This window comes from Taeniopygia guttata, chromosome 1, assembly GCF_048771995.1.
Source record: "Taeniopygia guttata chromosome 1, bTaeGut7.mat, whole genome shotgun sequence".
Classification (NCBI taxonomy): Eukaryota; Metazoa; Chordata; class Aves; order Passeriformes; family Estrildidae; genus Taeniopygia; species Taeniopygia guttata.
The window spans coordinates 70,608,289-70,630,483 of record NC_133024.1 but is presented as its reverse complement, the minus strand read 5'-3'; the positions used below and the strand labels follow the sequence as shown (position 1 = coordinate 70,630,483).

The 22,195-nt window shown below is 38.1% G+C and overlaps 1 protein-coding gene across 21 annotated transcripts in view; it reads left to right on the top strand.

Annotated features, from left to right (window-relative positions):
• Positions 1 to 19,190, top strand: part of ZMYM2 (zinc finger MYM-type containing 2) — an 85,423-nt gene extending 66,233 nt beyond the window's left edge. For 20 of the 21 annotated variants that reach the window (XM_030275717.4, XM_072931105.1, XM_072931116.1 and 17 more), the window contains 11 exons: positions 1,567 to 1,696; positions 1,864 to 1,979; positions 2,691 to 2,862; positions 4,738 to 4,839; positions 6,708 to 6,802; positions 7,767 to 7,935; positions 8,861 to 9,012; positions 12,908 to 13,022; positions 14,096 to 14,347; positions 14,701 to 14,821; positions 17,462 to 19,190. In XM_030275717.4, the coding sequence (XP_030131577.4) occupies positions 1,567 to 1,696; positions 1,864 to 1,979; positions 2,691 to 2,862; positions 4,738 to 4,839; positions 6,708 to 6,802; positions 7,767 to 7,935; positions 8,861 to 9,012; positions 12,908 to 13,022; positions 14,096 to 14,347; positions 14,701 to 14,821; positions 17,462 to 17,654 (1,617 nt within the window). In that variant the 3' untranslated portion in view covers positions 17,655 to 19,190. Of the gene's footprint in view, positions 1 to 1,566; positions 1,697 to 1,863; positions 1,980 to 2,690; positions 2,863 to 4,737; positions 4,840 to 6,707; positions 6,803 to 7,766; positions 7,936 to 8,860; positions 9,013 to 12,907; positions 13,023 to 14,095; positions 14,348 to 14,700; positions 14,822 to 17,461 lie in introns of those variants that run through there. The other variant, XR_012056710.1, reaches the window with a different exon arrangement.
• The last annotated feature ends 3,005 nt before the right edge of the window (positions 19,191 to 22,195 follow it).

Genomic DNA, 22,195 nt, shown 5'->3' with positions numbered 1-22,195 from the left:
CTGTAGGTGAAATAAAAATTTCAAATATTCATACTTTCTTTTCAATGTCTTCTGAGAAACTAAATTATCAACTATGTGTTTTACATCTGTAGTGCATGTAAATGTTGCTTAAAAGTTGATCAGCACACTGTGTGTCTTATTCACATGTTTCGACTGATTAGGTGTATTTATTGACTATAGAAAAGGAAGAGAATTTCACTGTCCAGTTGGAATATTAAAGTGGAAGCTCAGCTTTAAAAAGTTGAAAATAAATCTTTAGTTCTTAAAATTTATTTTTCCCAAGAGAAGAATTCTGTAGGTGTTCAAGGTCTGATTGACTTTGCTGCACAGTAGGGAAGCAGGGCCTTTTGCAGGATGGCTGTCTGGAAGGCTGGGGCTCATCAGTGGAGAAGCAGCCTTCATCATTCTGAGTTACAGTATTTCTCAGATCATCAAATATACTACTATTGATATTGTTTTCAGTGAGGTTTGTGTATTTTGTTTGAAACTTAGTTTTGTTTTGATTTGTTTGTCGCATGGAAGGTCTGAGAGAATTGCATTTTAAATGCAAATAGGCATCAAAGATAAATCTTAGATTTGAGTGAAAAAGTTAAAAGTTTTTGATGACAATATAAATATATTTATGAAAAACGGAAAATTGCTTAGGTAACTAGAGACTTCAGACAAGCTAAGCTGTCATATGGAAAACTTTTAGTATTTTATGTTTAATTATGTTAATTCAGTCATTTAAAGATTGTGTCAAAGCTATGTGTGATACAGTATTTTTTAGTATATTTTAGGGATTGTATATCTAGTAGAGCATATTGCTGATCTTGGGACTGGGCTTTCTTTCCCTATCTAAAAGGACATATGGGGCTAGTCTTCCTATATATGACCAAATGAAACTGAGAGTTTGTTTCTCAAATCAGGTTCTAAAAGAGGTACTAGGGTACAAAAGCCATGTACGGAATGAGAGGGGTTTTTTTTACCTCTTGACCATAAGGATGCAGTTTGAGCGTTCTGGGATGTTCCCAGGTTGTTTTCACTGTTGCAGAGCCAGCAGGGGGAGCTCGAAGTTCATCCTTTAGGTTATAAAAAAGTGTTTAGAGAATTTTTACTCAGAAATACTTTTTTTTTTTTTTTTTTTTTTTTAATAAAAGTCATCTTTGGACTATGGCATAATTCAAGAAGGTTAGATCTTGAACCTGAAGTTTGTTCATGCTGCTTATAATGAACCTTTTTTACAGCTAAAATTATTTTTTGTTATAAAATTGCTTTAGTGGTGCTTTCACTTAAACAAGCACATAAAAAAAATCTTTAGCGTACCTTTATTTAAAAAAAAAAAAAAAGGGAAAATGAGCCATAAATGCTAGACCTCCTGTTATGCTTCTGGCAGTGGCAGCTCAATACTAGGAACACAGAATAGCTTGCAATTTTAGGAAAGTAGTTGGTGCTGTTTTTGTGCTTCTGTGAGCTTCCTCTTCAGTATCTCCTTTATGAAAAATATCAGCTGATACATTTAGTCAAGAACTTTGTGTTGGAATCAGTGTGGTGCAACAGCACCTTCTCTTATTTACTTGTCTGCAGGGCTCAGCTCCACCACCTTCTCCAACACCTAACAGAGAAATGAAGAACAAGGCAGTTCTTTGCAAGCCTTTGACAATGACAAAAGCCACATACTGTAAACCTCATATGCAGACAAAATCTTGTCAGACAGGTAACTCCTGAACTGTGCTAGAACTGATTTCCTCATTGTAGCGTTTTCTTAACTATTACTGTGTTTTAATATATTGCAAATATTCTGATTTTTTTCCACTAAATGGCAGGTGTAAAATATATTTAAATACCTGGCATTGTTTACCTTTTTCCTTTTTCTCTTACTAGAAGATGAGTGGAAAAAAGAGTATATCCCAGTGCCTATTCCTGTACCTGTCTACGTTCCAGTGCCTATGAACTTGTATAGTCAAAATGTTCCTATTCCTACCACGGTTCCTGTTCCTGTAAGTGAGACTTCAGCTTCATTTTAAAATTGGCATCCCTTCACATGCGTGTGTGGGACCACCTTGTGTGGCTGGTTGTCCTCCTTCTTGGCCATCTAAAGGATTGCAGGGTGCTGCAGGGCTATTTATTGAAAGAGCATTAGAATCTGACACCGGCACTTGATTCCCTGACTGTTCTTTCGGACCTGTCTGCCTGCTTCCAATGGGAAAATCTTGTGCCACTGGACGTTTTAGGAACAGTTCTGAGTAAAACTTCTGCTTTTGCTGAATATGCGGAATAAGCCTTTAACAGCAAGGTTTGTTCTTGTAATAAGGAAGCTGAAAACATGTTGGGAAAGGATGGCAGAGTGGGATAAACAGCAGGACAAAACAAGCCACTGAAACAAGATGCTCATTTGTCCAAACTGTTAATCTGAGTTTATGATCAGACAGGTTTGGAGTTCCAAAGACCCTTCTTTCTTTTACCAACTATATTTTGTCTTTTTTTTTTTTTTCCTGTGTCCTTTCCTGCTATCCCTTCTGTTCATAGCTCTATGTTGGGTTTTTAACCGGTCAGCATTTTTTGTTAGCTCACACTAGAGTGGCTTGTCTCTAATCTGTATCAACTCTGTCTTTCAGAAGAAGAGTATAGATTTTTTTTTAGTTGTTTGTTGGTTGCTTTGTTGTGGCATTTTTTCTTTTCTAATTATCTCTTCCTCCCTGTCTGCACAGGTGCCAGTTCCAGTTTTTTTGCCCACTACTCTGGATAGCACTGAGAAAATCCTTGCAGCAATAGAAGAGCTGAAGGGAAATGTGCCCTCAGATCCTCTGGAAGCTGAGCTACTGAACCTGTCAGGGGTGGTACCTGAACATGTTGGAAAAGCTGAAACTTCTGATGTGGCCAGTGAGTTTCCTGATGAGTTATTGACTGTTTGGAGTGCTGGGGGATGTGTGTGGCAAGAAGGGTTTGGTTTGGTTTTCTTTTTTAAGCAAAGTGTGAGTACAACAGTGATGTCATTGAGGTCTTATATTAAATTGCATCATACTTTAATCAGATGGCAACTAAATACCACACAGCCGCTTTATTTCTCAACCTCATGCCTGGTGGGTAAGAGACTTGAGGAGAAAAGTAAAGCTTGTGAGTCAAGAACTGTTTTATAATTGAAACAAAATAAAGTATGATACTAACTATACTAGTAAATACAATTAAAAGAGGGGAGAGAGAAGGATAAAACACAAGAAAACTAAGTGATGCATGATACAGGTGCTCTCCACCCACTGACCCAAGCCCAGCCTGTTCCTGAGCAGCAATTGGTGGTTTCCAGCCAACTTCCCCCAGTTATATACTGAGCATTGTGTGGTGTGGGATACCCCTTTGGACACTTCAGCTCACCTGTTCTGGACGTGCTTCCTCTCAGCTTCTTGTGCACCCTGGCAAAACATGGGAAACTGAAAAGCCCATGATTTAGAGTAAGCACTAGTTGGCAACAACCAACATATTATTCTCATAATAAAAATTTATAAAAGTCTCACATACTTTGTAGTTTTAGTTTCTCAGCGCCCATGCCCCTTTGCTTTTCTTTCCTGGCTCTGCTTGCCCAAATCTTCAAGTCTTTTCTGTATCTTTCTAGGAAAATTTGCCTTTACTCAGATGAAATTTTGAAGGTTTCTTTCCAAGCGCTTTCAACAGATTTCTGAAAGGTTGTTGACAAATTACATGAACTTAGACTTTGTGCCTCGTTATGTAGGAGGCCAGTGGAGCTGCAGTCCTGGGAGGCTTACTGTATTCTGATGTATTGCCATTCTTCTACTAAAACGGCACATTTCTGGTAGCACTTGAAAGGTTAACAGTTTATTGCTCACTTCTGTGAAGTACAGCTAGCTAAATGATCAGATGTATGGGATCAGAGCTTGCTCACTTACAGAGGACTGAATTTGGAGCAGTCAGTGTTTTCCAGAAGTTGGAGAGAGTTCCAGCTTTGTTTCTCCCTGCCTGCATGCCTTATTTGAGAAACAGACCCTACAAAAGCAGACTTGAAAGTCTGTTCTATTGTGACAAGATCAGGTAGGAAAATAGACAGTAGGTTTTGTCAAGATTGTTTGAGTTCTGGGATTGGTTGATATGACCCAGGTTCACCAGTATTTGATTTTCTATACATGTGCTTTGCTGACTCACCTTTGTGGCAAGCACATCTCTCTCCCTCTCAGGATTTTTCATGGAGGTGCACAGAGAGAAATGAAAGAGAAAACAATTTTTGTTTCTGCTCCTTGTTTTTCCTATGTGGAATGTGTTTGGAAAATTGTTTACCTGGAGTGAGTGCTTGATTGGATTCTGGTGAGGATTGTTTGAGCCTGATGGCCGATCCAATCCACCTGTGTCTGGACTCTTGCAAGAGGGTCACAAGTTGTGTTGGAGTTAGAGTCAGAGAAAGTAGTATGTAGTTTTAGTATCCTCCTTTTATATAGTATATTAATGTATTTTAGCATAGTTATAATAAGGAAATAATTCAGCCTTCTGAATTGAGTCAGACATTGTCATTTCTTCCCATTGGATTTGCCTGCATTTACAATACACCTTCATGGAGAACAATGGGCTGGTAAGTATCTTTTATGTTTGGAGAAGTACATCTGAGATCCCAAGAACAAGAAAATGTAGGATGGTAGTGAGCAGAACAATCAGTTTTAGAACAACTCAGCTTCTAAAGCTGTAGATCTGAACCATTTGGCTAATCCATGTGTTGGCTAAAATACTGTCTTTTTTTCCTTTTCTTTTAAACAGGTGTAATAGTTGACTCAAATCTCCTAAACTCAGAGTCACAGACAAGCTTGCCTGATGTTCCATATGAGCCAGATCTTGATATTGAAATAGACTTTCCAAGAGGTAATTTTTCTGTGATTTTAATAAATACTGTGACACTGTGGGCAGCCGTTGCACCTTGTTTAATCATCCTTTCAGAGAAGCTTTATTGATTGCAGGATCCACCTGACTTGACTGTTAGGTAAAATTTTGCCATGCCTTTTTAAAATGGGAGACTTCTGAATTAGTTCTTCCATCTTTCTAAATAGAGTATTTGAAACAATGCCAAGAAAAGGGGAAGTTAACCATTCGCAAAGAACTTGGCTGCATCATTTGTTTTTGAACATGGATTTAGGAAAATTATTTTAAAGGCTCAAGGACTCAGATGGCATGTGTCATGGAAAACATAATGAATACATTCTTCAATCACCAGGTATTTTCATGGTTTAGAGAAATTACTAAAGAGTCAACTTCCCACTCAAGTTTGTTAAAAAATTGGCATGCAAGTTGGCGTGCTGCACACCACTTTTTATGTCTTGGTAATGTCCGTATCTGCATTTGAAGCAGTTACTTGAATTAGCAAGAAAAAAAAATCACTGCTTGAGACCTTTCTTGAAAGAAACTCTTGATGCTATCTAGTACAATTTCTACCACCATACAGAATGTAGGGAACAGTGTCTGTTTCTTACTCCATACCCCAGTCAATCCAGGATCCAAGAAAGCTTCTAGCTGTCGTTACTGTTCCTGTTAATAGCTTCTGTTGGACACATGACTCTCATGCCTCAGCTGGGCAGGTTCTGTAGGAGCTGACAGGCTCCTTTTGGGCTGTGTTGTAGATACCTGCAGTAGATGCCCAGTTTGTTCTATGCCTAATTTAAAGAGAAAGCCTGGGGGTTAGTCTGATATAATATTGGGAAGTTTACTAGTCAGATGCATATTAGGTTTTTAACCCTCCTTTTTTAACTAAGACTGGGTACTTGGGAAAGAAAAACCATGGAAGAAAATAAATAAGCAAGTTGGAGCAAGTAGCAGCACTCTGTAGGAGGCATTGATTACACTGAAGTGCTTCTGAGATAAGATTCTTTGTGGTATCAGGAGAAGGACTGCTTTTGAGTCTGGGGCAGAGTTCTGAAATCTGCATGTAAGTGCTATTTCATCTGCACCAGCTGAAAAGCTGTCATGAGAAATAAGGTGGTGAAATCAGATTATCAAAGAGCATTCAATTTTGAGTGAAAACATTCTCTGATGGCTAAATGAGGGATGAACCATCTTCAATTAAGTAAATAAAGGTGGGACTTGTAACACCAAATCCATTCATACGTTGTCTCATTCCTCAACATTGCCTGAAATAGAGTCCTCAATCTTAGTCCTGAAATGTTAAATAAACAGTATTTTGAGCTGTTGCCATACATCTGCTTACCAAACTTAACTGTAATATCCATCATGAGCTAGACCTCCACCACTTGTATAAATATAGACTAAAACCAGTTTCACTGAAGGAGCTTGCCTTCTGATTCTTAATCTTTTTAACCAAGTGTAATGTACTACAAGAAGTAACAAAACATAAATATAGATAATCTAAATACAACAAAACTACATGTACTAAGTTAATTTATATTTTTTCCAGTCATAGCTGCTCATTCTCACCATACCGAAAAATTTTTGATATCAAAGACAGCCCAGGCAGAAAACATTATGTAAGAATCTACAGTAAGAAATTCTGCCTTAGCAACTTCAGATAATATAGTTTGACAGCTTTGTCTTAGTTTGAATACAAAAATAGATTTATTTCCTCTTACCAAAATCCAGTGTTTGGTTGTATTTATTTGTGTGCCTTTGTGGACACCTTATGTTAAGGCACACTGATATAGTTAATTGTTTGGTTTTTTTTTTTTCAAAGCAGTGTTATTTAAAAGACACTTAGAAATAAGTTTCTGTTAATGTATTTTCAGCAACTGAGGAGCTTGATACAGAAAATGAGTTTTTGTTACCTCCTGTTTTTGGTGAAGAATATGAGGAGCAGCCAAGGCCTCGGCCCAAAAAGAAGGTAATTTTTTCATGCTATTAAAAATATCAAAAAAGCACAAAAACGTATTTAGGAAAAAATAACTTTTTTTTTTTTAAGTTCTGGTAATGATTTACAGCGTATTACTGTCTACTCATACCTAATATCTTTATGACATAAATTGATACATTTCAAGTAGTAAAATTATTCCAGTGGTATGTCTGTTGCAGATAGCTGTTAAATTTGATAGGAGTGTGATTTGTAAATTCTGATCCTGTTTTTGCTTCACAGTGGCAGAACAGTTGATGGAAAGTGCCAATGTATATACCTACTGTATTCTTAGCAATGCTATTTTACCTTTTACTTTGAACAAATGTGTCTTGGTTTAATTTGATAGTAAGATGGAAAAACATTGGCATTACTAAGGTTTATAATGGGAGCCATAGCATTTCCGTTATAAAAGAGTTTAATTTTTTTTTTAGTTTGCTTGTAATTTTCACAGATTTTAATTTTAGTCTATCTTAGTTTAGATATTAGATACAAATTAGCCATAGTATTTTATTTAGAAGGACACTACCAAGAAATAGTTTCCTATGTCTGGCACAAAGCTGAAATGGTGTTGTTCCAGTAACTGCAGTAGATATTGCAGCTTTAAAAAAAACAGCCAACTTCTACTAAAGCTTTCGAATAATAAATGGGACTTTTTGGTATCAAATCTGGAGTCTAAGTTTTTGCTGTTATGCACTGGACATTATTACATATCCACTGCTGGGCATGCCTTAATCTGGAACCAGTGCTGCTTTTCCATGCAAAGGGTTCATTTGAGCCTACGGGTGGAGCTGTGACACAGATTGGCCACATCTTCAGCTCCCCTTGCATTAACACGATGGAGTTCTGTGGGTGCAGTGAGGCTCAGAGCACACTTTGCCCCCAGCTGGCTGTGCCAGCTTCTGTGTCCCTGCTGGTGGGAGTGCTGGTGGCCTTACCCACTGTGTTCCCATGGCAGGGCATGAAGAGGAAAGCCGTGTCGGAGTACCAGGCGCACGATGACAGCTCTGAGAACTCTGAGTGCAGCTTTCCATTCAAATACGCCTACGGGGTAAACGCATGGAAGCACTGGGTAAAGTCCCGGCATTTAGAGGAAGAGCTTCCAGAGTTAGAGGAACTGAAATCAAGTAAGTATTTCCAAAAATCTGGTGTCCAGCTTCTGACCTGCTTGGAAAAATTGCCATGCTTGTGTGATTCTCAGCTGGAATTTTTGATAGAATTTTTCTCACATGCTTAATGTTTCCAGCATGACTTAGGTTATTTCACCACAGAGTTGCCAAACTCTTTTTTTTTTTTTTTTCCAAGTTTTTCCTGTTTGGTTCCAAATGCTGGGTCTCACACTTCTCATGAAAGCTAGGACAGCACCTTCTTAGCTATTCTGATTTTCTGTGGCCATTTTAATTTTTTGTTTGCATCCTATTTTTCCTCATAGTCCAACTCACTTCAGAGTTCACACTGTTTCTGGGCTTCTAAATGGCAAGGGAGGGACACCCTCCTACTCTTTGTCCTGTAAGGAGATCTTCCTCTGAGGCTGGCATTACGTGGCTGTGGAGCTCTGGCACAAGGTGGCCTTTGATCCCCTGGAGCCATGCTGCTCTTTCTGCAGCTCTCCTCTCTGTACGCATTTGTACTGTGGGGAAAAAGGGGAATTTCTGCTACTCCTGCTGTTCTTCAGCTCCCACATGCATCTCAGCACCCTTGTGTTGTGCTCTTGGGTCTTCGGAAACTGCTGTTTCCCCTGAAGGTGCCCCTCTACACCAGTGGCTTCACTTCAGCATCTTGGGCTGTCTCTGTGTCATCCTGAGCTGTGCATGACAGTACATTTGTTAGCAGGTGTTACTGCATTTGGTTAACTAGATTTTACTGTGGGAGCCTTGATTGTTTAAATACAGACCTAACATTTCAACTGCTTAGTAAATTTTAGTCTCATTCATTGGTCAATGGAGAGGACATCAAGGCAGTTTCCCAGTTTCCAGTCAAAAAGTACCCCATCCCACCTTCACTGTGTGACAATTCTGTTGTATAATGTAGCATTTCTTCTCTATTTTACAGTAAAGTCTGTGAAATTAAAGGAAGATCTATTATCACATACTTCAGCTGAGTTAAACTATGGGTTGACACATTTTGTCAATGAAATTCGAAGGCCTAATGGAGAGAACTATGCACCTGACAGCATCTATTATCTGTGTCTTGGAATTCAGGAGGTTAGTAGAGGCTGTAGAAATGGGAAATGGAGCTGCTGATTTGACTGTAACCCATTTCAGTAGAAGAGTGGAGATGACATGGATTTATTGGCTAGGAGCTACACTTTATACATGGCTGTGGTCAGGCTGCTGTGTAATTTCATTGTAGAAAGCTGCCCATGTAGGAAATGAGTTTGCAGACCCATCCTGAAGACTCAAACACGAATTGGTATATTGTAATAATTTTACGCTTCTTGCTGGGTTAAAGCAAGTCATTAACCCAGTCAAAAGCTACATAGTCTTCTCAAATGCTGTGTTCATTTTGTTTTCTAAAGATGTCCAATGTAAAAACAGAATGAAACAAGGCATGATCTCTAAGCCTTTTATTCAGTTACTTAGCGTATAGAGGAAACAACCTAAATTAAGTGTCTTTTGGGGAGGGTCTAATTTACTGAGTATTGCAGACTGTGGACAGGCAGGATAGAGTGCAGGGTACTCTGCTATATTGACTGTCTTACACACAGTACGATAGGAAGGAGTCAGGTTGGATGTAATGGATGTGAAGGCAATAACCAATCACTAGGTAATTAGAGAAGCTGTTCCACAGCTGATCTTTTAAGCAGGGAGGGCTGTCTTAATTTTTGCTACATAAGGCAAAACACAGGCAAAATAAGCAGTGTTCAGAGCTGAGAGCCCATAAAATATCATTCAAGTTAAAAGGCAATAGAACATGTGTGTGATGTGGAAAACAAGCTGCTCACAGGGTTTGCAGTTCTACCTAAACTGTTCCATACTTGAGGCAGATGACTTGAATCAAGTAACACATGTCTTAATTGAAATATTTTAAAAATAAGTAATAAAATAGTTATTTTCCTTTGTTGCAAGTATGCAAAAATAAAGAGTTAGTTGCTATCTTTGCCTCTTTGTTGAAACTTGAGAAGCAAACACTGATTTTAGTCAGTGGCTTTTTAGTCAATATTGCTACAAGGTGTGTTTCAAATTCAGCTAGCTTTCTGCTTCTGCACTTGCATGATACACTGTCTCTCTGTACCTTTCTGTTGAATTGAAAATACTCATATTAAGCAGATAAACAATACACAGAGGGAAGTATGTGTTTATAAATGGAACTCCAATGATATTTTTTAATCTTTCTCTTTGTACCTTTGACATTGTCCATTTTGTCATTCATGAAAGCTAATTGTGTATAAAACATCTTTTTTTCATCTCTTCAGAACCACAGTTTGTGTGGCAGCCACAATTATCATGAGGCCTAATGCATATACACAATGCTGGAACATTTTACTGTAAATTTACTGCTTTTACTTCATGTCCAGTATTTAATTCAGGCAGAGTGAACAGCCCTGATTTGTTGGCCAGACTGGTAGGAAGAGGTGTTGTGTTCTAATGAGGTTGCATTTCAGAAAGACAAGACAGCAAGCGAGGGACAGAAACATGAGCTGTGAAGGGCTGCAGCCATCATCTGTGTGTGAATGGCAAATATTTGGGGGTGTACCACCCTTCTGAAGGAACATGTTTTAGCAAGCTAGTGGTACGCTAAATGCAATACAGTTGTCACAATGCACAGTAAAACTCCATTGCCTTCTACAATTTGCTTAGTCCTTTACACCTTACAGCCCTGACCCTGAAAGGGAGTCAATTGTCTGTTACTTCATAAAAGGTATTGGCTTTGTTGAACTTGAAAGGGGCTTGGATGAGATTAAGTTATGCCATTTAAGGATACCGTTGGGCCAAAGATCATTAATATTTTACTCTCTTAGAATAAATTTCTCTTCAAAGGAAGAGAATGTAGGAACCATAGGCTAGTAAAAAAGTACATTTTCCTTCCAGCAGCATTATTGCACTAGAATACACACTCAGTTTGGAGCTTTTCATCATGGATAGAGTGTGGTTTGAGCCCTGGCGTCTTCAAGTCCCAAGTTGGTTGTTTTCTTTTTTAAGTTTGTAAAACAGCTTTTTCCTAAAGGAAGCACTGTAAAATCTGTTCAAGGAAACCAGTCCCTGAGTGAGATAGTGCAGTTTCTCTGTTCAAGTTCATTTGCAGTTGAAATTGTTCTGCTTTCAGACAGAAGTGGTTCAGTAATGGTTTTGATAACTCTAAAGTTATCAGTCTGATCCTGAAGGATATCAGACTTAGAAGTAAAGGCATGGTCAGGCAGGCATCTAGTGGAGAGGGTTCATCTAGAGGAAGGTGTTAGCTTGCAGTGCTCCTTTGTTCCATCATGGCCTTCGTTCTTTGTCCCTAATTGGGATTACTGGGATTTGGTTTGGGTTTTTTTCCTTGCCTTTTGTATGTCTGGTAATGGGATTGTTTGGGCAGGCTGATAGAGTTCGGCAGATGTTTGTCTGAGGGTCAGACAAACAAAATCACTGTGGACAGTGACTCAGCCTGTTGTCCTCCACTGTGGGGTTCAGAGGCACATCCAGTTCCTTCCCATGCACTGCAGTTACAGTAGAACTCATCTCAGGTGGGAATGGCTTGTGCTCATCCTGCCCCCGTAGGGTTTGTAGAGCAGCAGAGCAAGGTCGTTTGGGAATGAAGGTTTTGCAGGTTTGGGTGGTAGGTTGGAGTTTGCGCAACGTCATCCTTCTGTAGATTCTGCGGTGCTCTGGGGAGCTTCAGACTTCTACTGGTGATGCCAGGGTTTAGCCAACACTGTCTCTGAAACAGGAAGAAGTATTTTTAGCTGAGTTCTCACAGGCTTGTGTGTGGATAGGTTTTGAACCAGTTTTCAGTCTTCATTTTCACTGCCAGCATTCAGTGTGAGTGTTTAATGCAAACCAGAGAAAAATACATGGTAGAAAAATGTGCCAGGGGATGTAAGGGTGAACGCCATGAAGCTTACAGTAAGCTGTATTATCTGGCTTAGAATTGCTTTATGAAATCAAAACTGGTGTATGTAGAAACAAGCACATGTGGGGGAATATTGTGCTTTGAGGAATTAGTTAAAACTTATCATATAAAATAGTTATCTAAATGAAAATTATGTTGAAAACCTGTAGGAAGTGTATTCATTCATTTGCCCTTATTATAAAATTAAATGCTAAGATAAGGAGGCCAGGATGTACTGAACCCTGATCACCTGTAAGTGTTGTGGGTAATGTGATTTCAAGCATGGGTACAGAAATAGATGCCATTTCAAGAAGCAAATGCGTTTTTGCTGTCACTTTTATTGTATTCACTAACAGACATGTTCTTGCAAAGATAATTCTGAAGTGAAAAATTTAAGAAGGCAATACTCCCTTTCTTAGAAATGTCTCCAGAGAGGATAATGTCAAATAGTAGTTCTCAGCCATTAATTCTTGGTAAAGGTTCAAAAGAATTTCTGTCTGTAAGGTCAAGAGGGGTAAGATAATTAGATTGCAGAATAGGCCAACACCTTGCACCATCCTATCATCTTTCTTGTATTGCTGTAAATTATTACCACAAATATATAGGTGGCTTTTTTTCACCCACTTTCGATTGAAGATGGTTTTGTCACTGTCTGGGGTTCACATTTAAGAGGGCAGACTCCTGCTAAATGTGGATTGGTGTTTGTTTTTTTTTTTTTTTTTTTTTTGAAGGCCTAGATGGAGGAAAAGATAAATTAGTTGTTTGTGGTTTGGGGTTTTTTCAGTGACTCCCCTGACTTCACTGATACAATGTTGCACACAGGAAATTGTAGAGAAAAATTTTAGTTATAATTAAACTATTATTCATATCCAGTTAGAAATTTACAACATACAATTATATTGAAAGTAACTGTTACCTGTTAGATTTTGGAAAAGTGGCATAGCTTTATTTTTAGATTCTGCTTTTCAGTACAGTGCTTGTGCAGTTATGAAAAAATAGAACCCTGTAGCACAGGAGCTGTTCTAATCTGGAATTGTAAATACTGTGTCTCTCTCTTTTCTGTAGTATTTATATAGGAGTAATCGGAAAGACAACATATTTATCGATCCGGTCTACCAGACATTTGAACAGGAATTAAATAAAATCCTTCGAAGCTGGCAACCAAGTATACTTCCAGATGGTAATTTTCTTTTTGGTCGTGTATGTTTTTCATCTTTTAAAAGTTATGTATTCTTAAGCATGCATATATATATATGTATATATATGTTATTAATTGCAATAGCAGTTGATGAAGAATTACAGACATGTCTTCTAAGATTTAATTTAAAACTGTACTTGATTTTATTTGTCTTGTTTCTGGGTAATCCATGCTACAAAAGTTGTTTTTGCCACTGACTGTTCAAATTGACTATCCATCTTTAGGAGAGAAAGTTAAAAAATGTTTTGACCTGTACCTGAGCTGAACTTACTTTTTTTCCCATTTTTTTCCCCTAGATGGTAGCAGGCAGGCAGGCACTGCACTAATATGTAGGTAGGGCTAACAAGGGATGTATTCTAGAAGTTCTCACCTGGATTAGGAGGACTCTTTGCTAGGAGTCTTCTGCTTAGAAGGATCATCAGTTCATGGAGAAAGGAAATTTTTCCCAGCAGAACCATCTTGCTGAACTGCAGAATTGGCTGTTCTTCTATCTTTTTCACAATCCTCACTTGAGTGAAGGCTTGTCCTTGCCAGACTCTTTCCTTTCTTTTCTCAATATTGGCTTCTCTCAGTACAGCCCAGAGAGCCTCTGTGCTGGACCCTTCCTGCATCCTGTTATGGTCCAGGAATGCCTTCCAAGTGAGATATCTATTAGTAATAGGAAAGAAGAAGGTGCAATGTTTGGAGGCCTTAACCTGAGCGGAATAAAATGAACTCAAAAATATGCCTTTTGTGATGGAATTAAGGTTACTCCATTGAACATTAATTTCTGTGAAATAGCATGAGAGAGCTGCATGTGAGAAATGCTGTTGTAACTAAACAGAAATGTGTTCTCTGTAAAATTGCCTGTACTGAGATTTCCCATTGGCTGTCTGAGTGTCTTTAATAGGTGGGTTTGGGGAGTGTGGACATGAAAATAAATAAGTTTATCAGCAGCTTCTCTCATGATCATTTTGTTGCATTTCACAGTAAAAAAATACTTGATTTTTTTTTTTTCATCTTGACAGTTCATGGGCTAATCCATTGTATCTTTTCTACTATGCTTTTTTTCCAAGGATCAATATTCTCTCGAGTTGAAGAAGATTACCTTTGGAGGATTAAACAGCTAGGATCACATTCACCTGTTGCTCTTTTGAATACACTCTTCTACTTTAATACTAAATATTTTGGTCTGAAAACAGTGGAGCAGCATTTAAGACTTTCTTTTGGCACTGTTTTTAGACAGTGGAAGAAAAATCCTCTAACAATGGAAAGTAAAGCTTGTCTTCGATATCAAGTGTCTTCCCTGTGCAGAGCTGATAATGAAGGTACTATGGCAGTTCAAAGTTAGTATTGCAGGAGTGTCCACATGGCACTGCTAAGGGACATCTGGGCACCTGGCCAGAAGCCAGAGCTCTGCCTTTGCATACAAAGTCTAGCAGCTCTCGGCTCCCGGAACTCTAATTGGAGTGTGTGGTCCATGGAGACTGCAGGGTCTCTGAGTTAATTTAAGCCCCCTGGTCTCCATATGAAATGCTGTGGCTGTGGGTGGCATTTCCAGTTTGCAGATTTGCACAGTTGTGGTGACCGCCTTGTGCTACTTGGTGGACTGCTTATAGGGAATTCTGCTGAAAAATGTAAAATAACTTATAGCTTAGATGTTTTTGGTTTTCTTCTTAAGATAAAATTGCTACTGGAAAAAGGAAACATGAAGATGATGTTCCAGTATTTGAACAAATTGAAAACACATCCGATCCAGCTAGATGCCCTGTGAAAATGTTTGAGTGCTATCTGTCTAAAAGGTAAGTGTGATACAGGGTAATACGGACAGGATCTAGAGTAAAACAGGTCCAGAAAGGAACTGTTTTGATGCAACATGAAATGTGCTCAAACAAAGCGAATGGATTGAAATCTTCTGAAAAATACCTAAATGAAAGTATTGAAATCTCCACTTATGTATCTGAACAAGATGTGCATAAAGTGTGGGAGCAGTGGAGTACTTCAGTGTTAATTGTCCAGGGCTCCATCTGGGAATAACAATGCAATTAAATTTTCTTACCTGGGAATGCCAAGTATCTCTGCAGAGAATTAAACCAGCAAGGGATCTGGTGGGTTTTGCTACTGATGGTTTTGTTTGTGAGGTCTCCATCTCTTCACTAGGAATTGGGTTAAGACAACGGATTTGCTTCATTATAAGCTATCAGGCATCTGAAATGTAGATGCTTTTGAGGTACCCAGTGTGGAAGCATGTTTAAAATATTTTGTAGTAGGAAAATAACTACTGGCATTAACCCAATATTTAGAATTAGCTTGTTTCCATCCAATCTCCACAATTAATTGTGCAGGAAGGAAGGAAGGAAGCAGAATTTATTACACTTTATAAAAAAGCTTAGGCAACTCTTAAAAAATTAGTTTACTAGCTTGGTGGTTTGGAAGCTTGAAAACAAGATTTCTTGGAAAGTACTTTTCCTTAACTGTAACAGTCACTCAAGTGACTGATTTTAATGTTCTGTGTAACTCTAAGGGAAATGAGGGCAAGTGATACCAAAGAAATAAAATCACCTGGTATATACAAGACAAATCACGTATGAGACTCGGTGTGTGTTAGGAAATGGCATTGTGGTCTGTAAGGTGAAGGAGGAGCTCACACACTGCACCAGAAGTACAAGCATGTGATGTTATAGAGAGAAACAAGTAAAGAGGGGCTTGTGGTCTGGTAATGCAACCACCTGTTTTTCAAAAACTCAGTCGTTCCTGGTTATTGCAGGGGGATTTTGCCTTCACTTCCTCTGCTTTCATGTTTTGGAGAGGAATTGTCATTAAAAAGTCAAAGTTGGACTTTTGGACTGAGTTACACAGTCACTGGGGGAGAGACCACATAATTTTTTTTTTCTTTAGTAGGAACATCTCAACTTTGGGGAAAAGAATGCCCTTAAACCCATTTGGAGCATCAGTTATGGTGTGGTTTCAAACCATGCTGTCTTGCAGATGTTGCTCACCATTGTTAACCAAAGCAGCAAGACTGTTTCTCCAGTTCTGTTTCTTAATTTTGTTGAAATAATTTTAATTGAATAATTTACACCATAAAAACTATGGTAAAATTTTAGGTAATGCCAGCTGTTTGAAATATATTTGGCAACCAGTGGACAGCTGTAGCTGAAATTTTAGGATGCTTTCATTCACAGATATGAAACATTGTATATTGTCTCATTATAGTCTCAAACTGCATGTGGAAAGTTTAGGTTGGACATTAGGGAGAAATTTCTCCACAGAAAGGGTAATTAGACATTGGAATGAGCTCCTCCCGGAGGTGGTGGAGTAACCATCCCTTGAGGTGTTTAAGGAAAGACTAGACGTGGCATTCAGTGCCGTGGTCTGGTTGACGTGGAGGTGCTGGGCCACAGATCAGACTCGATGATCCCAGAAGTCTTTTCCAACCTAATTGATTATGTGGTTCTGTGATTGCTTGTTCCTATAAAAATACTGTTGTTTCAAGCAAGTAGGGAGGAGGTTAAAATATTTAAATTATTAGACTATTTTAAGCAACCATATTTTACTTCTTATCTGACTCTTGATCTGATCTACGTGAGAGCAAAACAATCTGACAATCACCCCAGCAGGTGAAGAGCAGCACCTGAAATCTTATCAACCAATTTGGGAAGGTGAGCTGGTAAAAATCCTTATTTTTATGGAAGAAATGGGAAATAGAGTTGACTCCTGAAGTCTGCAGTATTTGTGAAGGAGGGAGCTTGAGTGATCACTTGCTCATCCAAAATTGAAAATTCTTTTCTGAAACTTGCCTAAATGGATGAACTGCTAGGATTTCCTTAAAGGAGTCTTCTCTAGTGTCTTAAAGGATGTTTCTGAGCTGCATGTAATTCCATAATACAGCAGCTAAGGAATTAAGGGATTAAGATTTAGAACATGCAACCTTTTGAATAAAACAGGAGGAGGAGGGATTTTAGCTGCTTACATTTCTCTGCATCCCAGAACTACCATCCTTGGCTTTTTAAGCGAACCCCAGGCTTTACATTCAGAGGTAGCCACATCAGCAACAAATTCTGTGAACAATTATTGGTGTAATTGATGGAATTAGTGTTGGGCCTGCTTTGCAAATCATGGAAAGTACTTTCTGGTTTAGCAAGACCTGGATCTGCAGGTTTCTGAAGAGTCTGTGATCTCTTGCATGTTTGCTGAGTCCCAGGCATCTGGGACTCTGCAGATGGACTGGCTGGGGTTGGGCCAGACCAGGCATGGCTCCTTCTATCAATAAGACCACATTTCTCCACGTTATTCTTTTTGTTTTGGTTGGTGTGGGGTTTTTTTTGGTAACTTGTCTGGGTGCAGTTAGAATTTTGATTGTGCAAGATTTTGGAACTGCTAACGTACTGTTTTGTCCTGTGAGGCTGGGTTTCTAACCCCCTGTGTTTTCCTCCTGGTAGCCCACAGAATCTGAACCAGAGGACAGACATGTTCTATCTGCAGCCGGAGTGCTCTGTGTCGGCGGAGAGCCCCATCTGGTACACTGCCACTTCACTGGACCGCAACACTTTGGAAAATATGCTCGTACGGGTTCTTTTAGTAAAAGATATTTATGATAAAGACAATTATGAACTGGATGAAGACATAGATTAAAACAAAACTTCCAAAAACTGTCAAGACAACAAACAGCATTAGATATAGTCATGCTGCTAGACCTTTACTATGGAAAACATTTCAAGTTTACCCTTTGTTTTATGAGTTTTGTAGCAGTGTGTACCCTTACCTGGGTATTACCATGTAAATAGTTTGTGAGTGAAAGTCTCCATTATTCTGCGTAGTGGTTTTAGGATACATAACAAACACATTTCAGATCTTTTTTTATTATTTATTTGATTAGGTATGTATGTAACTTTTTACATTGCAAAATATGAATGAGAATGTGCCATGTGTAATTTTTTTTTCCCCTTGTGGTAAGATACATCCATGTTGCACAACTCTGCTGTTGGAAGCTCCCTTGGAGGAGGCTCTTTTAATGGCTTCTTAAACCAGATGGTTGTGTATGGGTAGCACTACTAAAGTTTAGAACTTGCTGTGTCTTTCAGAATTTTTAAATGAATTGTAAACTAATAGGTTTTTTACTTTTTAGTTACTGAAGCCTTATAAGGTTATGTAGAGAGATTCCATCTTATGTACCAAAAATAGACAAAAGAGAATGCTGTCAATATTGGTGTACTGTAATGTGAATCTATTCTGGTGAAAACACCTTTTTGTTGCCCTTATTAAAACCTTAGTGTCCTTTCGTTATTTGTGACTCTCTCTCAATTGCCCCTACAAATAAAATATATATGTAAAAATAAGTGAATATAAGCTTAGAGCATGTGGTCATCAAGACATGTATTTTGTAAAAAGGAAAATTGAAACCAAAAGCCCCTCAAAAAAAAGGAAAAGGAAAAAAAAGAGATGTCTGATGACAATGCTGTATTATTCTTTTCTCATCTTTACTTTTCAATCATAAATGCCAGTACCTCATATTAATGTAAATTTGTCCTTTGTAGCCTTATAGAAAGGGTTATATGCCACATTACATGGAGTAATATGGTATGCTAAATTTTAACTTGTATGTCCTTTCATTGCTGTATTTGAATACAGTCAATACTTGACTATGGATGGAAAGATTCTTTTAACTAATGCCTCCATTCAAAAGCCATATGAGATGTGAAGTTGCAACAAGTTAAAAGATAATTTTTCTTGAAGAAAATCCTTTCATTTGCTCTCTATTCTTTCCTTGTTCTTACTTCACTCAAGTAGTCTGATTTCCAGATACATGTTTAACTGCTTAAATTTTGTTACTTGCTCTTATTTAACTAATACAAACAATATGGTGGTTTAAGCAATGGATTTGCTGTTGTACTAAAAAAAATGTAGTAGAGTATTCTACTATAAAGAACTCATAAGCTTAAGTCTCTCCTAAATGGCATTAATTATCTGTTGAGAGGAATCATCTACTAAAGGAGAAACTTCCTATGTATATATATATTACCACCTGCGGATTTATTTCTTGCAAGGGCTGCATGGCTTTTTCATTTTCCTTAGCTGAAAAGAATGCACATAAGGATGCATCTTTCTATATAGATAAATAAAGCTTCAGTTGCTTTGTTTTGTTAAACAAGTTTATTTAAATTTCTGCTATTCTGGTGTGTCTGTGAGTATGTATTAATTTTAGATATACCACTATTTCTAATGGAGATGGAAATGTACATATTTAATTTTTCATTTCTTTCTGATGGCATTACCCTTCCTGTGAAATCAAGAAATACAACACAGCACCAGTGAGTAGATCAACAGCTTCAATGCATTTTTCCCTTTGTGAGTGAATATTTAAGAACTTCATTCATTAACCCTTGTTTTTTTCAAATAGCAGCCATAGAATGTCCATGATACATAAAAGAGATGAAATCAGGAACTGTAGTCATGGTTTTGTTCTGGTCTCTCCAGCTTTTTTAACACCTGACTTGAACATAAGTTAAATTTACATATGGAAATCATAACTAATTACCTGTGTTAAATGAAATTCGAAATATTTCATTTGAACATAACTTTTAAGTGTTTTGATAAATAGCAGTAAGGATCACTTGCAGCCCCTTCTCTATAGTTCAGACTTCGGGGACTTCAGCAGAGGTTTCAGTTGCTCCTGGATTATAACTGTGTTTAATGACAAACACACTTTTGTAAAACTGCAAACCTTTAATGTGAAGCTGAAAGTTAAGTATATGTGTTGAGTGTTTTGTCTCCAACAAGAGTTTTAAATTTTTCTTCTCAAAATCAGATTACAGCTTAAATAGTAAGGTCAGTCTTTTGTATTGGCATGTTGAACAATCTCTAGGCCTTTTCTGCACCAGGAAGAAATAATTAATGCTTCTTAAATTTTATCAGGAGCCACATTATTGTTGTAACTTCCTTCCATTTTCTATTCAAGATTCATCTGCCATCAGTAAAAATATCCAAGCTGGGTTTTGAAATAGACATCTTTACATATAGATCCATGTTGGAAATGTAAAGATGGTTGTTAAGAAAATAACTTTTATTCCAGAAGATGGAGCTATTCCATCATCAGCAATAATGCTTTCTGAGTGGTTCATGTGTTCAGATTGAACATTGTAAACTGCAGTGATATTGCAGTCAAAGTCTGCATCATGGTTCGATGTATGCATTTTATTCCTAAATTTGAATGGTCATGAGAAATGCAATAAAATACCTTAGTTCTGAAAAAATAAAGATATGCAATTTTATAGTAATTAGGAGTTCAGGGCAAATACTTTTTTTTTTTTTTTTTTTTTTTTTTTTGTTCCTTTGGCAGAACTGTCAGCAGCTGGAGTAGAATAAGGTTGATGTCAAGGAATTATATGCTGTGCAGGACAAAATATGATGTTCTGTTCTACACAGGCACACAGCTTTTAAGTGGTGTGTCTATGAAACCTGACCTCACTTTCCTCCCTAAGAGGGTGTGAAGTGGCACCCCACCCTGGCTATTGAGGGCATCCCTGTGAGCTCTGGCAGAGATCACCTGAGGAATGGAGTGTGGGGACTACACCCCTCTGTCCACACACAGCCCTGCACTCCAGTCCTGGCAGGGTTTTCTTAACTTCTTCAGTCGGGCCAACATGTAACAACTCTGCATCTCCTTGCTGTCAGATCAAATACTGAACAATTCCCACTGAGAAAGTTAGCAGCAATAAGAAAATCACATAGAAAATACAGTTCAGTGTGAGAAACAGTGAAAAATTCATGGAATTTTCACAAAATAAATTTACTTTGTTAGTCATCTTTTTTATCTGTGACTGTGTTCAGTCAATGAGAATCACACAGCTTTTTGTAATTAGGGAACTAATTTTTATTATTTTTATTGAACAAAAGGTTATGGTTTTGAAATAATTTCAGTGTGTGCAGTATTAATTACCTTTAAAGTAGTCACAATGGGATTCTACAGTGCAGCAAAATTTGTTTTCTTAGTGTCTGTGACTCTGTCCCATGAGAGGCTGTGTAAATAGGTGGGAAAAACAGGAGAGGTGGTCCATAAACCTTGCAATCCCACAAGGAAGGTGGTGTGTGAGATGGAAGAAAAAAGGGCATGAGTAGTGGTAGGAAAACCTATACCATACTCATTTTTGCTGACCTTTTTTATTATATAGGAGGGATTTTTTTCTGTTTCACTTTCCCATTTTGTCTGTTACAGATAGGAACGGCAGTTAAATATTTTAATTTCCGTTTTTTAAACATCGACTCTTCAGTTCATTGCGCTCATGTTGTGCATTATGTGCAGGACTGAGTATGTGGCAGAGTAAATGGATTGGGAGTTTAAATTACTGAGATGCAAGAGGGTGTTTGGCCATCACAAGTGAAATGTGTCTCTGGGTTATAATGCCAAAGGTTAATGATGTTTTGGAAGCATTGAATTTGAAGTGTTGAAACCCAAAAGCTTCAGCACATGAGCCACAGCGCTTGGGACCAGCATGTGATGGAGTTTGTGCTTTGAAACTCAGGCTGGTGTTTGTGTCTGTGACACAGGGAAGCAGGACAGAAAACGGTGACCATGTCCACTTTGAACAACTACCAGAGTTTAAAAAGTTGCAGATTTAAGGTCTACTTTTTGATGAGACCTTCTGAGCTTCTGACACCTGTTACGACTTCCTGCATAGCCTGGCTCAAAGCTTTTAGGCCAGCAATTGCTGCATGCATGGTGGATGTGGAAAAGACATTCGTATTTAAAAGGGTTTAGTCTGGTGAGTTTTTATTTTCAGGAAATTGGTGTGTTGGTGTTTCCAAATACATATATCTGGAAAATTGTTTCATCACCCAAGAACTGTTTATGGAATAAAGCTACTGACACATCAGTCACGCATGACACATTTGCAAGTGCATAATTTGAGTAGGGAAGGATGCAGTTAACTCTGTATTATGTCTCAGGTATGGTGAGGTATTGCAGCACTGCTACTGATTGTTTCATGACATGTTTTTCTATCTCCACTGTACTTCCCCCCCACCACCATCACCCCCCCCCTTCCTTTATTTGTGGTTGGTTTTGTTTTACTTGATGTGTGAAATGGAAGAAGAAGATCTCTGAAGGTGATGGAGTTCTTGGAAAAATCCCTCAAGGACACCAGCAACCATTTCCTCTGTTGCTGGCAGGAGGATGT